The sequence below is a fragment of the Balaenoptera musculus genome, chromosome 12, assembly GCF_009873245.2.
Source record: "Balaenoptera musculus isolate JJ_BM4_2016_0621 chromosome 12, mBalMus1.pri.v3, whole genome shotgun sequence".
Lineage (NCBI taxonomy): Eukaryota > Metazoa > Chordata > Mammalia > Artiodactyla > Balaenopteridae > Balaenoptera > Balaenoptera musculus.
In genome coordinates, this window is record NC_045796.1 from 26,034,842 (window position 1) to 26,051,161 (window position 16,320).

The 16,320-nt window shown below is 37.4% G+C and overlaps 1 protein-coding gene across 1 annotated transcript; it reads right to left on the reverse strand.

Annotated features, from left to right (window-relative positions):
• Positions 1 to 2,082: 2,082 nt before the first annotated feature.
• SMIM28 (small integral membrane protein 28) lies at positions 2,083 to 6,443 on the reverse strand. Its single transcript, XM_036871241.1, is given in 3 exon segments — positions 2,083 to 2,105; positions 2,108 to 2,429; positions 6,336 to 6,443. Coding segments are annotated over 3 exon segments (453 nt in total).
• Between the last annotated feature and the right edge of the window lie 9,877 nt (positions 6,444 to 16,320).

Here is a 16,320-nt window from a genome sequence, read left to right on the forward strand (position 1 = left end):
TTTCTACTCTACTATCCTCAATACTAGTCCTGGCTGATGTCTTGCCTTATGGTTGTAGGATGGCTGTTGCAGCTCTAAGCATCACATGCAGATACATAACATCCAGCAAAGAGGAAGAGTATCTCCTTCCATGCATTTATTTTTAATATGAGGCAATCTTTTTTAGACCAAGCCTCTCCTCCTGTGTAGATCTCTCCTTCATTCCCAAAGACCAAATCAGCCACCGGTGAAGGAATTGAGATCAGCATAATTAATTATCATGATGCATCCCCTGTCGTCGGGCGGGATCTGGTCTGCCTCTCACAGGTGGTTCCAGGATCCCAGAACCAAATCAGGGTTCTGTTAGCAAGGGAAGAGGAAGAAATGGCAGCTGGGAAGGACTCAACAGAGTCTCACAAGAGAACTAGATTCTTAGGATTAAAAAAAGAAGGCTGTCTGCTGAGCTTCTCATTTCCATTTGTTTATTTACTTCCCTTAAAGATCATTAGAGAATTGTCCAGTACAATTTTCCTGAAAGAAATATTATTGATTTTTCACTCAAATACATTATATTTTGCTTCAGCCCTCAAAGAAATTACTTTATTTCTTTCAGATTACATTTGAAAAGTAACGCATCCTACTTTATTTTTCTAAAACTGTACCACGTTGCATATCTAGCATAAAAATGTTCATGTCAAAAAAGCTTTAAAGAGTCATTTTTTGTTCATTTTGAACCATCAAAAGGTTGTTTGGTTTTGCAGTTTATACTGTGAAAACACTAAAAATATTTTTTCCCCCGAAACTACAGCAATGAGTACGAGTTTAAGAACCATGTGTGGTTCTTATCCTGATACCCACCCCCATGGGTATCCTGATACAGCCCCCAAGTGGTACATGACCCACCTCTACCTCCCCATTTGAAAATCATGGAGGGAGATTTGTATCCCATTCCAAATTCAGAGCTATGTCCATCCTGTTGTGAGCCCTGACCCCCAGTCAGGAGCAGGGACTGAAATTCCACATTTGCAATTTCTTGGGAGACCAGCTGGCACGGTGGAAGCTGCTCTGGCCCAGGATGGAGATGCCAGGCTTCTGGTCCCAGCTCTGCCTCTTAGGTGGTATTTAACACTGGACAAGTTACTTAACCTCTCTGAGCTCTAGTTTTGACATCGGCAAAGCAAGAGTTTGAACTATGTGATGTATAAGATTCCTGTTAGAGCTTATCTGTGTTTCTCTTTACCATGTGATCCAAGATTTCGACTTTTCCCTTCCAATGTTAAACTGATTTCTATTCTTGTTCCTGCTGCTTGGTGAAGGCACACACTGTCACTGTGTCCCCCAAGATCATGTGTGAGAGCAGCTACCCTTTGTTCTGCCACTGCATGGTCAGACAACCCGCAATATTCTAGTGTGAGACATTCACATGTAACTAAGCCAAATCCTCTCTTTCTAGGAAGCAAATCAGAATGTAAGCAAGAGCAAAACTACAAAGGAGAGAACTTTGGAGAGCTTTATTTTTTTCTTAAACTAAAATGTTTGCAAGTGTCTGTTCTTTATTATTAATATTGGGACATTTCACCATTATTTACTACTACAGCTCTAGAGGTGTTTCTCTCACCTTCTAGAACTCTCCATGCATCTTCACACAGAAGTGAAATGATGAGGCCCTGAAAAACTTGTGTAGGAAGAAAAGTTTTATTTTGGTGGCAAAAGCAAGTTATCTTTGGCTTATCAACATTTTTCTGTTTTTCTTTCTTTTCAGAGCTATTTCCTATGTTCACTAGTAATTCTTTTTCTTCCTCAACTCGCATAGAACTTTCTTGTTTTTCTCAGGGCCGTTATATGTTATAAAAGAGCCCGGTCATCTTTAGAACAACCTGGGGAGATTTTTCCCTAAGGAACTTGAAAATGCGTTAACAAGATTGACGTTTGTCAAGCTCCCCCCATCCCCATTCATCCAGGTGTTGGCCAGTGAATTGCAGCTTCTTAGGTCCAGAGGCCCTTGCCCCCCTGCTCAGGCGGGCTCAGTGAAGGGTGGAGAGCTGTGTTTTAATGGTTACAAGAGCAGTTTATAGCGGCACGTCCAGCCCAGGTGAACCCGCTTTATACTGAAGGCCCGCATCCAGAGCCTCTCCTCCAGGGGCGTTCCTGGTGGCCTCTTCATAGGAGGGTGGCGAACACGAGAGAAGGGCTACCTCCCCGGGCAGTGGGGAGTAAGGGAAGGTCTGCTCGCTGCTCCAGGGTAAGCCCGGCAGGAAGTCGGTCACCTCTCCTGCAGGCAGGTGCTCTGGAAGGTCGAGGCCGGAAACCTGCCCCTGGGGCTGAGAGGCCTGGCAGTGGCGATACAGGAAAAGCAGCAGAAAGGCCAGGAAGAGCAGGACGGTGGCTGGAAGAAGGATGTACAGGAAGGGCTCCACATCTGCCTGGGTGGAACTTACCTTCCGGGTGCCCTGGAGTTAGGGAACGGAACTGAGTTAGAAGATGGGGAAAGAAGACCCCTGCATTTCTTAGGCTGATCTTTGTCTTCATCTTGTATTCTCCTTATCATTTACTCACTCTAAAAATCACTCTAATCATTCATTTATGCCAATGAGCTCGAGCCTGCATGAAGTAAAGTGCACTTCCGTGATAAAGTATGAATTCAGAATGTCAAAAGTACACAAGGGTACCCTACAGTTTCCACTGAAGCAAAAATATTAGGATAAATTTTAGTTGGCAGGTCCATCACTCATTCTTTGAATGAGAACTCTTACTATTTATGTGCTTGTTTTGTTTAGAATTAGACCAATAATGTTTTATTGCCACAGAAGGATTATATGGAACTGACTTCTTTAATTCTAGAGTAAAATCTGACATTGTTATGTGCTCATATCTCATATAATCAACATTTGAAATCCGATTGGATAGCTGATGCTTATGATGATTGAGATTTTGAAATTTCCTCAATATGTTTTTGCAATATTTGTAAGATAAATATGGAAATTTGGAATTCTCTTAAGAATTGCAGATGAATTTATTTATTTATTTTATTTTTGGCTGTGTTGGGTCTTTGTTGCTGTGCGTGGCTCTTCTCTGGTTGCGGTGAGTGGGGGGCTACTCTTCATTGTGGTGCACGGGCTTCTCATTGAGGTGGCTTCTCTTGTTGTGGAACACGGGCTCTAGGTGCATGGGCTTCAGTAGTTGTGGCACACAGGCTCAGTAGTTGTGGCTCACGGGCTCTAGAGCACAGCCTCAGTAGTTGTGGCACATGGGCTGAGTTGCTCCGTGGCATGTGGGATCTTCCCGGGCCAGGGCTTGAACCCGTGTCCCCTGCATTGACAGGCGGATTCTTTTTTTTAAAAATTTATTTATTTATCTATCTATTTTTGGCTGTGTTGGGTCCTTGTTGCTGCACGCAGGCTTTCTTTAGTTGCAGCGAGCGGGGGTAATCTTCATTGCAGTGCGCGGGCTTCCCATTGCGGTGGCTTCTCCTGTTGCGGAGCACGGGCTCTAGGCGCTGGGGCTTCAGTAGTTGTGGCTCACGGGCTCTAGAGCGCAGGCTCAGTAGTTGTGGCGCCTGGGCTTAGTTGCTCCGCGGCATGTGGGATCTTCGTGGGCCGGGGCTCGAACCCGTGTCCCCTGCATTGGCAGGCAGATTCTTAACCACTGCGCCACCAGGGAAGCCCAAGAATTGCAGATAAATTCATTCTTAAGCAACCTAAAAGGTATTGATTTTATTGTATCAGTTCACAAGAATAATGATGGTTCTTGATGGAGTAAATAATAGGCATGAAATGATACTCCAACAGCAAGGTAGAAAAGCCATATGAAAAATTAAGTCCTGTTCCAAATTGCATAGACATCGCTTTACACAAAGCTACTAAGAAATAATGAAGTATTAAAAAGCTTCTCTGTTCATTCACAACACATGTGAATGTTAATGTATACTACTACAGAGGAAAAGAAAACAGTGTAAAGCCTTATAATTGTGTTTAAAGAAACAACATATTAAGATCTTTATCTACTGATTTAAAATAAAACTTATAGTAATAAAACTATGAAAGCTGAGGTTTTTGCCTTGATTTTGGTGGAAAGAACAAATGTTTTGCTCGTCTTGACCTCTTAAGAGACTGACTTATCTAGTGTTGTTCGTATAATATTTTTTAATTCCTAAAGAATTTACAACTGTGTTGTTAATTCTGACTCAAAATTAGATGGTTTATTTAATATTTACACTGCTAAATATTTTGTTTTCTCTGAGATATGAGTTAAGATATTTTTAAGTTAAAGTGTGTACAATTAACGGTCTTCTTGGGAAGAAGAACATCGTCTTTGGGCTTTGACAGCTGTGGTCTTGAATTCCAATATGACCTTCTGATACCTGCGTGACCATGAACCATTCACTTGCCCCCTCTGTGTCTACTTTTTCTTCTCTATGAAATGAGAATAAGAACATCTTTTTTGGAGGGCTGGCATGAGAATTTAATGAATCAGTGAACTATGAATTCTTTCTGTTTTCTCACACATAATCTAGTTTATCAGAACTGTTAACTTAAAATCTGTTGTGCCGTAACAAGGACTTTGATTATAAAAGCTATAAGAACTCAAATAAATTTCCTACAGTTATTAAAAAATCAAGTTGGACTGAAAAAGCAATTTAACTACGTTTATTTTCTTCCACTAGATGAATCACTTAAAATGTTAAAGCTATTATCTCTTAATACTTAATCACTCTTCAACCTTGATAAACAAGAGCCATTTTGCATAACTGATTTCTCCTTCATTCTCCTTCAGTAACGTGGATGATAATAATTTCTAAACAGTTGTGGGCATCAAATTTTAAATACTCTATTAAACCCTCTAACTTCAGTATGCATAGAATATGAAAATACTTAATATTCTATTTAAAAGTTTTTCTGTAATAGACCCTCTTGCTTACCATTATGCTATTAATGCTATTAGTTGCAAAAATTTGTGAAAAGAGAGATGCTACAGTCCCCTTCTGTAATTGGTACGTCCATTGGTTATTTTGTCCAAATATTGAGTGGCACTGAAAGATTTATCTAATACCGCAGATTAGGACAGTTTCTTAAGATAAAGAACTCTTCTTTCTTCTTAGTTAAGAGATCACAGAGCTATGAACAAATTTATGACGGTATCCTTAATTTGTTTATTTAATGATTCATGGTATATTGGTTCAAACTGTTGTGGATTTTGTTAATGCAGAAAGGATGTCTTTTTCTTTTTTAACATCTTTATTGGAGTATAATTGCTTTACAATGGTGTGTTAGTTTCTGCTTTATAACAAAGTGAATCAGCTATACATATACATATATCCCCATATCTCTTCCCTCTTGCGTCTCCCTCCCTCCCACCCTCCCTACCCCACCCCTCTAGGTGGTCACAAAGCACCGAGCTGATCTCCCTGTGCTATGCGGCTGCTTCCCACTAGCTATCTGTTTTACATTTGGTAGTGTATATATGTATATGTCACTCTCTCACTTTGTCCCAGCTTACCCTTCCAAGATGTCTTTTTTTAGTCAAATATTCTAATTGTTTCACTACCCTCAACGTGGTTTTTTAACTTTTAATATTTCTCAAGGACTTTGCTGTTCAGGGAATACTTTAAAGAAATAACCAATAGAAAGTGTAACTGCTGCAGGATATATCATATATACGTGTATAATTTATTTCTGTTAAAAGTGGTTTTAGAGAATTTAAATACCAATCTCACCACTCGATTTTCCAGAAAACAAGAAAATAGGTTTGTTTCCCCCTTTCTGGTGAGACAGTAGTATCACTCATTTCCCTGCTGATTGTAAAATTAATTCTGAGTTTTTAGGTTTCTACAAGTATTTTTCCTTAATGACGCCTCAGATTGAGACTTCTTCGGGGATTTCCCAGGTAAAGCAAAACAGCTGCTGCATTTCTTAGTGAGAGGCAAAGCCTCCTTAACCCTCTGCTGCCCTTCCTGAAGTAAGATCCTTCGCTTCTGCTAACTCTTAGAAACAGCTGGAGAGCCAAAGGGAGTCTCTCTCTCTCTCTTTTTTTTTTAATGTAGACTGAGCAAAGAACAAAGTTGTCATACCAAGGCATAAAAATTTGTTGACTTCTAGCTTCGGTGTTCTTTGATATATTTGGTATATCAAGTGTTCTTAGAATATATTTGTGACAAGTTTTACTTGAGTTTATCATTGTCAAAAGATACCAACTTTCAAGGTAGTTCCTTAGACCAAGCCAGTCAGTGAATTCATATTTTTGTCACACATGTAATACAAAATGTTGCCAATAAGTTTTCCTAAAAATGTAGGCATTGTTGGTTTTAAAGCTAACAAAGATACTTTGGGGAAGAAAAGGCATAAGTCATAGGTACAAACCTGCAGATGGGTTTCCAGAAGAGGTAGGCTCGGTTCACTGGTTAACCACTCGTATGTCCCCCTGCCAGCGTGGCCGAACTTCCAGCTGCTGCCCATCAGTTCCCGCATGTTTTCACCCGACTGATGTGCCAGTCACCCTTCCCCCTCGCCGCCCAGATTTCAACAATACTGCTGCTTCTTGGCCTGCATCCAGCTTGGATGAATTCAGCTGATGGCTGTTGGTAAATTTCTTCTGAGTGTCAACAGGGAAAAGAAACCAACCAGAGAGACCTCTCAGGACTATATTTAAATTCAGTGCCTCTTGGTTTGCTTTTGTGACCTTTATCACGGTAAGGATTGGCGTCAGATATCGGATATGGAATAGATTTCAGACAGAGGAGTTCTTCGCATTCGTGTTATTATAGTGTCGCGAATGGTCTCAGTGAATAAAGAGCTGTTTGTATTTAGATGTAAATACGACCCTCTCCCTTCCCTTACCATATCCCTCTCCAGACATATAGCTGAGCAAGAACTACCCAAGCTGAATTTCCTTTAATTATTTCTGGATTCTGTGGTACAGAGAGAAGGAGTATTCGGTAGTGAAGCAAGACTCATTAATATCACTTCTGTGAATTATTTAGATGAAAGACACTAAATGATAAAATTGTACAGAAGCCAGAGAGACAATAGCTCCGACTGTTTGGATGGAATGTTTGCTATTTTCGTAGTCTTAGTTCTGATTACCTTGTGAACTTTATAAAATTATTTATATCAAGCAATAAGAAACTTTCAGTTTACACATTCACTGAGGTAACTTTGGGATGTTTAATTCTACTGGACATTTAAGACATGGCAGTTGGATCCTTTCTTTTAGTAGAGTAAACTTTAGCTTCAAATATTTACTCAAAATGTTACAGCTCAGAATTGCAACTACCCATGTTTTTATCCAGGCATCCTTTTCATTCAAGTGATTGTTATGATGCTGAAATAATATTTAAGTGGGATTCTTTTCTCTTAATTAGGATTCTCAATCTTTGGCCCATGGTAGTCTATGGATAGGTTTTGGGGAGGGTGGTAAACTCTCTAAACTTTTAGGTACATCTAATTTTCGTGGGAGGATCCATAGTTTTCATTACCTTTTCAAAGACAGCTGCCCTTCCCAATACACTTTGGCACTTTGTCAAACTTATTTGTGATAAAAAATTTTCACTGTGTCCCAGTGCCTCAATCAGTATCCTAGTGTGGAACGCCTTTGTCATTTCATCCTTTCCATTCTTCACGTGGAATGAATTGATTTTGTGCTTTCGGTTAACATGTTGCTTTGTTCCATGGATGTGTTCCTATTTTAAGTCAATCCTGTATCTCCACTTTGGAACATCAGGAGCACCTGGAGACCAGTGCACTATTTTGCTTTTTTGCATGTCAGTGGTTTTGCCAGTACTATGCCCTCAACTCCTTCTCCATCTTTTTTTTTTTTTTAATAAATTTATTTATTTATCTTTGGCTGCATTGGGTCTTCGTTGCTGCACGCAGGTCTTTCTCTAGTTGTGGTGAGCGGGGGCTACTCTTTGTTGCGGTGCACGGGCTTCTCACTGTGGTGGCTTCTCTTGTTGCAGAGCACAGGCTCTAGGCACGTGACCTTCAGTAATTGTGGCACGCGGGCTCAGTAGTTGTGGCTCGCGGGCTCTAGAGCACAGCCTCAGTAGTTGTGGCACACGGACTTAGCTGCTCTGCGGTATGTGGGATCTTCCTGGACCACGGCTCGAACCCGTGTCCCCTGCATTGGCAGGCGGATTCTTAACCGCTGTGCCACCAGGGAAGCCCCTCCTTCTCCATCTTATCTACTTATTTAAATACTTTCCTTTCTTGAGAAGCAAGTTGGAAATCTGGATCAAAAGCATAAAATGTGAATCTGTAACGTTGACCCTCCTCCAGTATTGAATGAATCAGAAAAAAATTACTGCTTTTATGGATACATTTTTGGGGGGACCAAGAAAAATAAACATATTACATAAATAACATATGTAATACATCAGAAGGTGATAAATGCTGTGGAGAAAAAGCAGAGAAGGAGCAGAGTAAACGCTGAAAGGGGGAGGCATTTTTAAAGTGGGAAGTCAATTAGGATCTCACAGGGAAAGTGATATTTGTGTAAAAAGCTGAAGGATTCAAGGGACTGAGCCATGAAGGTATCAGAAGGAAGAGCACTGCAGACAAAGGAAATAGCCAGTGCAAAGGCCCTGAAGCAGTCATGTGCCTGATAAGTTCTCAGAATGGCTAGTAGGTCAGGGGGGCTGGAGCAGTGAGCCAGGAAAAAAGTAGAAGGTAGAAGACAAGGTCGGGGAGGATACATGGGTGGGAGGTGGTCAGGCACCACAGAGTGCAGGATTTATAGAGCATTGTAGGAATTTGGCTTTTATTCTGAGTCAAATGGAGAAGGAGAGGAGTGACAAGATCTGACTTCCATTTTAAAAGAATCACTCGGTCCTCTGCGTTGGAAATAGTTACAGGGATTAAGGGCAAAAGCAGAGAGACCAGTTGGGGCTCTTTAAGTCAGGGGAGAAATAATGGACCAGACTAGCAGAAGTGGAGGTGGTGAGGTTCTAGATATATTTTAGACTTAGAGTCAATAAGATTTCATGAACTAAAGGTGGTATAAGATTGAAAAAAGGTCAAGGAGGAAGGAGGATTCTGTTTTAGACTTGAGTAATAAGAAGGATGATCATTGAAGGGGAAAGACTGGATGGGGCAGGTTGTTTTGTTTTTTAAGCAAGATGAATAAAGATCAGGAGTTGAGTTTTGGGCATGGTAAGTTTGCAGTGTGTGTGAGTTTGTGTATTTGACTTTGGAGTTTAGGAGTGAGAACTAGACCACAGATAATAGCTGGAATCCATTGACAGGGAGATGGTATTTAAAACTATGAGATGTAATGAGATCACCAAGAGAATGAGGGTCAGTAGGATAGGGGGACAAAGTGAGTGGCCAGTGAGGGAGAAGGGAAACCAAGAGCGTGTGGTGTCCTGGATCTAAGGGAAGAAAACGTTTCTATAAGGAGGGAATGATTATCTATCTCAGAAGCCACTGTGTGATCAAATAAGATGATGAATGAGATTTATTCTGGGATTTAACAAAATGGAGGGAAGGAGTGTCATTGGTTGTCTGGATAAGAGCAGTTTTGGTGGAGTGGTTGGGGAAAAGCCTGATTGGAATGGTTATGAGAGAGGAAAAGAAGAAGAATTGGATTGGATGTAGTGCATATCAACAACTCTTGAGTTATGTTGCTTGAAAGGGGATCAAAGAAATGATCCAGTAGTTGGACAGAGAAGTAAGATCAAGAGGGTTACATAGTAAAACAGAGCAAGTTAATAGATTATAGAGAAAAGAACACATCAGTATATGTCAGCAATTCCACTTCTAGGAATTTTTCCTAAAGAAAGAATTTGATGACTACTCAAAGATATATATACTGTTGAAAAATGTTTTAACAAATCTTAGATGTCTATAGTAACAAATGACTAGAAATTTTTAAAATTCTACAAAATGATAATTGGTTAATAAATTAAGGTAAACACATCTTATCACCCGAAACTAAATACCAGAAAGATGTAAACATGCTTACCATGCATTAAGAGAAACTTGTCAGAAAACTGCATGTTTATTATAAATTTCCATGTCTCTGCTTATAGAAAAAAGTCAGTGTTAACAATGGTAATTTTTCTAATTAGTGGGATTATGAGTTGTCTCTTATGGGACTAGAGTTCTTCTTTTTGCTGATCCACATTTTGTAATTTTTCATAAATGTGTTATACAAGCAAGACAAAATAGTTTCAAGATCTGTCCATCTTTGGAGGCCCACATGAAAGCCACCCTGTTGTAATATCCTGCAATTTCCTGCCCTCCACCTGAATTAGGAATGAATTACAATGTTCTCTGAATTCCCACAGTTATTCCAATATTATAACACTTATTTAAGTCAGCTTTGTATTTCAAAAATAAGTTAGGAAATTGTTAGTTGACTCAGAAAGGGGCTCACTGAAGAGTTGTATAAAATAATGTTCTCTGGTGTGACTTCAATTTATTGGGATATGCTTAGCCTAGAGAGCCAATAGCCTGAATTTGCTATAACTGCTTACAGAAATGCTATAGTATTTAACTCTAGAAAGTTATACCTGTGTGGATTTTAGCAATCAAAGTCTTTTTTTTAGGCCTCTATAGTAGATGATCTTTTTCTTTTCTTTTTTTCTCCACACTAAAAGGCAGAACACTTCCTGTTATTTCAATAGGCTTTTAGCTAAGATTTTTCTGTTTAGGACTTTTATAGCTTGATGTTAATTATAAATGCTGACACAATTAGTCTGAAAGTTTGATTAGCTATTTCTAAAACTTCTCTAAGTATTTTAGAACTGAGGAGAGAAGAGTTTTTCCATGTTCTACTTAATTCTCTTCCTTCTCCCTCTCTCTCTTTCTCTCTCTTTTGAAATTGACTTGTCTTCACCCATTTGATTGATCTATTTTTTTCTTAATTCCCTTGAACTCAACATTATAAATTTCCCATTTTTATTTTCAGGAACTACCAAGACTTCTTGGTTTTCTCCTGGTTTGTGGAACTTACGGGAGTTTGACTTTGTTGTGTTACACATTTCATCTTCTGGGTCAGTAATGGAGAAAAAGTCCTTGAAAACTCAAGGTCAGGGAAGATTGAAATAAATGAAAGATGCCTGTAAAATGGTAGGGTTTTTTTTTTTTTTACATTTAATTTCTAAGCTAGTAAATACATTTGAATTTTAGCCAACTGGTCAGTGCACTTTCTCAAGATGTTATTATAAGAATTAAATAACCATATTGGATTAGGATGACTGAAAAACGAATCAGCAGACGGCAGGCAGTACTGTGACAAATCACTGCCTGCATCAGAGCCGGTGGAGGCCCAGGGGTTCACCTAAGGGTCAGCAGATCTCGCCTTGGTTTTTGTTCAGCTTTGGCCCTGATAATCTGGAAGGAAAGACATAAACAGTTTGACTAAATCCACTAACAATATGGACTGAAAAAAGAAGCTACCCCAGAATGATTTTTTTCAACCAACAAGTATGACAATAAAAAAAGAAATTATTGGTATGAAGTTTACTTTGGAAGAATATGAGCACTTACGGAAAGGGAGGTTTGAATAGAAGATTTAAAAAAAACTTTTTATGAGGGAATAATATAAAACAGAACACAAAGATCTTCTCTGTTCAGTTTGATTAATTTTGACAGTTTTATTCACTCCTGTAATCACCACCTAAAACAAGATATAAAACATTTCCATCATCCCAGAAATTTCCCTCCTTCTGCAGTCAACTATTTTAAAATTTCTATCTACAATGGAAGAGTATTTTTTAAAATCTCAATTCTTCAGAAAAATCAGGGAGCAGGATATGAAATGTATAAGCTTACTGTGTTCTCTTGTTATGAACTTGAGTATTTTCAAACATTTGGCCTTTGGTTTTCTATACTTGGAATCATGGAAAATCTAAGCATATTTAAAATAGAATAATGATCACAAATGTATGGAAATCAAATTGATGAATTTAAAACAGGAACTAGTAGGTAGATACATTTAGATTAAAATTTCTCATGTAATTTACATATTTTTTTATTCATATATACGGCAGGGAGTGGGTTAGACGGGGTGGAAAAACCTCATTTATTTGATACTTAAATTGTCATATATTATCATATTATATATTTTTCTTACAATAACTCTTGTTATAAGAATTTCTCCTAATTTTGCAGATTAGGAAGTTAAGGCTTGAATTAAGCAATCTTGGGGAAAAAATTTCCAAGGTTTTCCAAGATGATACAATTCCAGGAGCCAGGTCTGGATATATCTAATGCCTCACTGTCGGTGAAGCAAAGGTAGTTTATATGACAAAGAAGGCCGTTCCTCTTTTAACAGGTGTAGCAGCCTTATATTTAGGGTACAATCTTAGAGATGGCAAATGTGGTATGACCATAAATACGAGACTCATAGAAAAAATTAGAACTTCTATTCTTTTTTAGCATCAGTTATTTTTTGACGGCTCCCTGTTTTGACACCTCCCTGATTTGCCTCTATCACCAGGCACAGTCAACTACCACCTCCTCTGGACTGCTTCTGTGCCATGCACATGCTTTCATTAGTTCACATGCTATATTTGTGTTGAATTGTGTGACTGTCTTTCTTACTTCACTGGTAGAAGACAAAGAATTATCTTTTAAGTACGTTCTCCTAAAGCCTCAGTCGAGGCCTGACATCTCATAGGCACGTGAATGCTTCGGAAAGAATGAAATGCTGGTGTCTCATTTTATGTGTGATCTCTAATACTCTTTGGAATGCTGTCAGGAAGAAGACCTAACCAGAGAGAGGCTCTTAGTGGATTGCATGCACCTGCAGTATGTGAGGGGACCCTGGGGTTGTCCTGTCAGCTGCTGAAACTACGTCTAGCCTCTGGGCCAGTGCCTTCCTCTGTGGCCTCTGCTTATTCAAACTCAACTGCTGGTGGAACTTAATTAGTGGGCCTATGCACTGTCCTGCCATTTACTTGAGCTTGTCAGAATCCCCCCAAAGATGTTGCTAATAAAATAAGTTTAAGCAATTGTCACTTAAACTATCCAAAAATGTTCTCAGGAAAATTTTAATCTGAACAAGGAATTTAGCAAGTAGTTTGGAATAGAACAAATACCATAACTGGCGTATGTTAGGTCGAGTACAGTTTATGAATAAGCAGGAGCTAATCTTAGACATAGAAAAGAACAATTAGAACATTCATAACTCTGATTTAAGTACGTATTTTGAAGTCCTTTTTTACATTAAACTCTTCTCATCAGTTTAGAAATATTATCATATGAAAATGCTTGATGGATTTGACTTCAAGATTCAAAATCAAAGAGAAGTGAATTCCAAATACATCTTGACTATATGCAGCCTGATAATTGACACAAAATTTCTTCCTTCAACAAACATTTCAACATTTTGAAAGTTATATTATTAAAGTCACAATGTATAGGTTCCTGATATTCTTTCCCCTATAGACATCAGTCAATAATTATGTGAGTTTGTCCAAATAAGAACAAAAGCTAAACACCCCATCCATGCCCCTGCAAACACACACACTTATGCTAACAGAATAAAATCTTTGTTGCATTTGTGATTACAGACAGAATTATGGAAATTCCGTTCTATAAAAATTAGGTGGAGGGACCTTTTGGATTGTTGTCTAAAATGTTGTCCTGTTTATTCTAAATAATATTATATAGAAAGATTTAAGCAATTTGAAGATGTTTTTTCTTTTGGCAATAAATTAATCAGGTGTCAAGCTAACCAGAAATGAGAAGCTTCTGTTTACGTAGGCCACAACTGCCTGCTCCAGGACATTTACCTCTGCTTCTTTTCTTTTACTCTAGTTTATCACAATTAATTTTAATCTATCCTTTATAATCAAAATATAAGCACAAATAATGCATTGAGAGACTCATTCTCAATCAAAATATAAACATAGGGAAATAATCAAAGCAATAATTTTCACTAGAATCTCTTTAATATCAGAAATGGATGTAAATGACACTTAACCTGTTACCTTTGCATGGCCAGCGTACTATTCCACTTAGAGTTCTAATAAGGCAACAGTTTCCCAGGAGAGCTTATACATGGCCCAATTACATTTCATTTCCTGATCATGCTCTCTCTTTTGAGATTTTAACCAAGAGGAAAAATAAAAATTTAAAGGATAATAAAGGCTATAAAGGATTCAAAATCTGGATAATCAGCTTTTGAATAACAATTGAAAACTCATTCTCTTTTTGGAATTTTACGAGAAATTATAGGATCTGAAACAACATAAATGCCCATATACAGGAGAATGTTTGAATAAACTGATATGTCCCTTCAAAAGCACACTCTGCAGCTATAAAAAAGAATAAGGAGCATCTCTATGGATGGAGGAATGAGAACGTGGCAATAGGGATAAGAGGGAGCAATACTTCTCTGATTATACCTTTTTGTATCTCTCCGACTCTTAGAATCTTGGTAATGTCTCACATATTCAGAAATTTTTATTTTTCTCTAAGTTGACCTATTTTATGTTTTCAAATTTATTGTCATCATTGATATTATTTTAAAATCACACCTGTATCTATGGTTAAGTTCTTTTTCTTCATCCCCAGTTTTATTTGTGCCTTGTAATTTTTTTCATCTTTGAACAAGACTATACAGATTTGTCAATTTTATTAATCTTTTCTAAAGACAATATTGGGCTTCTTGATTCTATCTTTGTTTTCTATTTTACTAATTTCCACTCTAAAATTTTTTTTCTACTTTCTTTTAATTTATTTGCTGCTCTGATTATTCTAAATTTCTTGATGAATGCTTAACCCTGGAAATTTTTAGTCTTTTTTTCTCTAATATGAGCATTTTAGGGCTATAAGTAACCCTCTAAGTATTGCTTTAGCTGCATCCACCAAGTTTTTATATGTATAACTTTCATTATTTAGTTCTGAGTATTTATAGATTTCAAATATTTTTGTTTGATCTAAGACTTATTCAGATATGCATTTAATTCCTACCTGTCAGAGGATTTTTCATTTACACTTGTTTTTGATTTATAAATAAGCTTGATTGTTTTCAGAGAACATATTTGTATGAAACCAGTTCTTTAAAATTTTATAGCAAAATAAAAATATGTGGTTGGTTTTTCTTAAGTGTTCCATGTGTGGTTGAAAACCACGACTGTTCTCTAAGTGTTGACTTTAAGGTTCTGAATATTTTAATCAGATCTTAATCATTTTTTTCAAATAATACAAAGAACTTGGATCACCTTAGCCCTACCCCCACCCCCAACTTGAATGATCTGATATTTTAGTTCTGTTTTTTTTTTTTTTAATTTATTAATTTTTGGGGGTGGATAGTTTTAGGCTTACAGAAAATACTGAGCAAAATATACAGAGTTCCCATATTCCTTTTTACCCCACCCCTAATTAACCATATTTTTAACCTTACGTTAGTGAGGTAGATTTGTTATAATCAATGAACCTATATTAATGCATTATTATTAGCTAAAGTTCATAGTTTAATATTAGGGTTCATTCTGTTGTACTACGGTTCTTGACAAATGTATAATAACATGTATTCATCATTATAGTATCATACAAAATAATAGTTTCGCTGCCTTAAAAATCCCCTGCCATTCACCTATTTATTCCTTCCCTCCTCCCCACAAATCCTTGGCAACCACTGATCTTTTTACTGTTCATAGTTTTGCCTCTTCCAGAATGTCATACAGTTGGAATCATACAGTGTGTGGCCTTTTCAGATTGCCTTCTTTCACTTAGCAACATGCAGTTAAGTTTCCTCCATGTCTTTTCATGGCTCCATAGCTCATTTCAATTCTGGGTGTTTTTTTGTTTGGTTTTTTGAGTCCGAAAATAAGACACTCTTAGGTAATTCTTGTTTAGATTTACCTACATATTTACAAATTTCTTGGCTTACTATCTTTCTTTCATCAGATTTTCCTTTAGCAATCATTATTCATCTTCCTTTCATGAAGGAATAAAAGCACTCTTAAAAACACAAAATACATTTATTTTACTCTCATTGTTGAGATAGCTTTTCTGAGCAAATATTTCCAGATTGACCGATTTTTATCAGCATTTTGAAGATGATATGCTGCTGTCTTCAGTATCTGTTGTTGAAGAGTTAGTTATAACTGTAATGTCTATACCCTTGTAACTAACTGATCTAGCTCTTCTACCTGGCTGCATTTAAAGAGTTTCTTTTTGTTTTTGGTCTTTTAATATCATTATGAAATTAAAAGTGAAGATAACATTTTATTTAAATCTTATTATCATAAGTTGTGTTTTAGATATCTATGGGTTCTTGTCTTTCATTAGCTGTTGGAAAATTTGGAATTACTATCCTATTGCCTTTCTTTCATTCCCTTTGAGATTGTTACTAAATGTATTTGACCTTTTTATTGTCCTCAGTGTCTCTTAA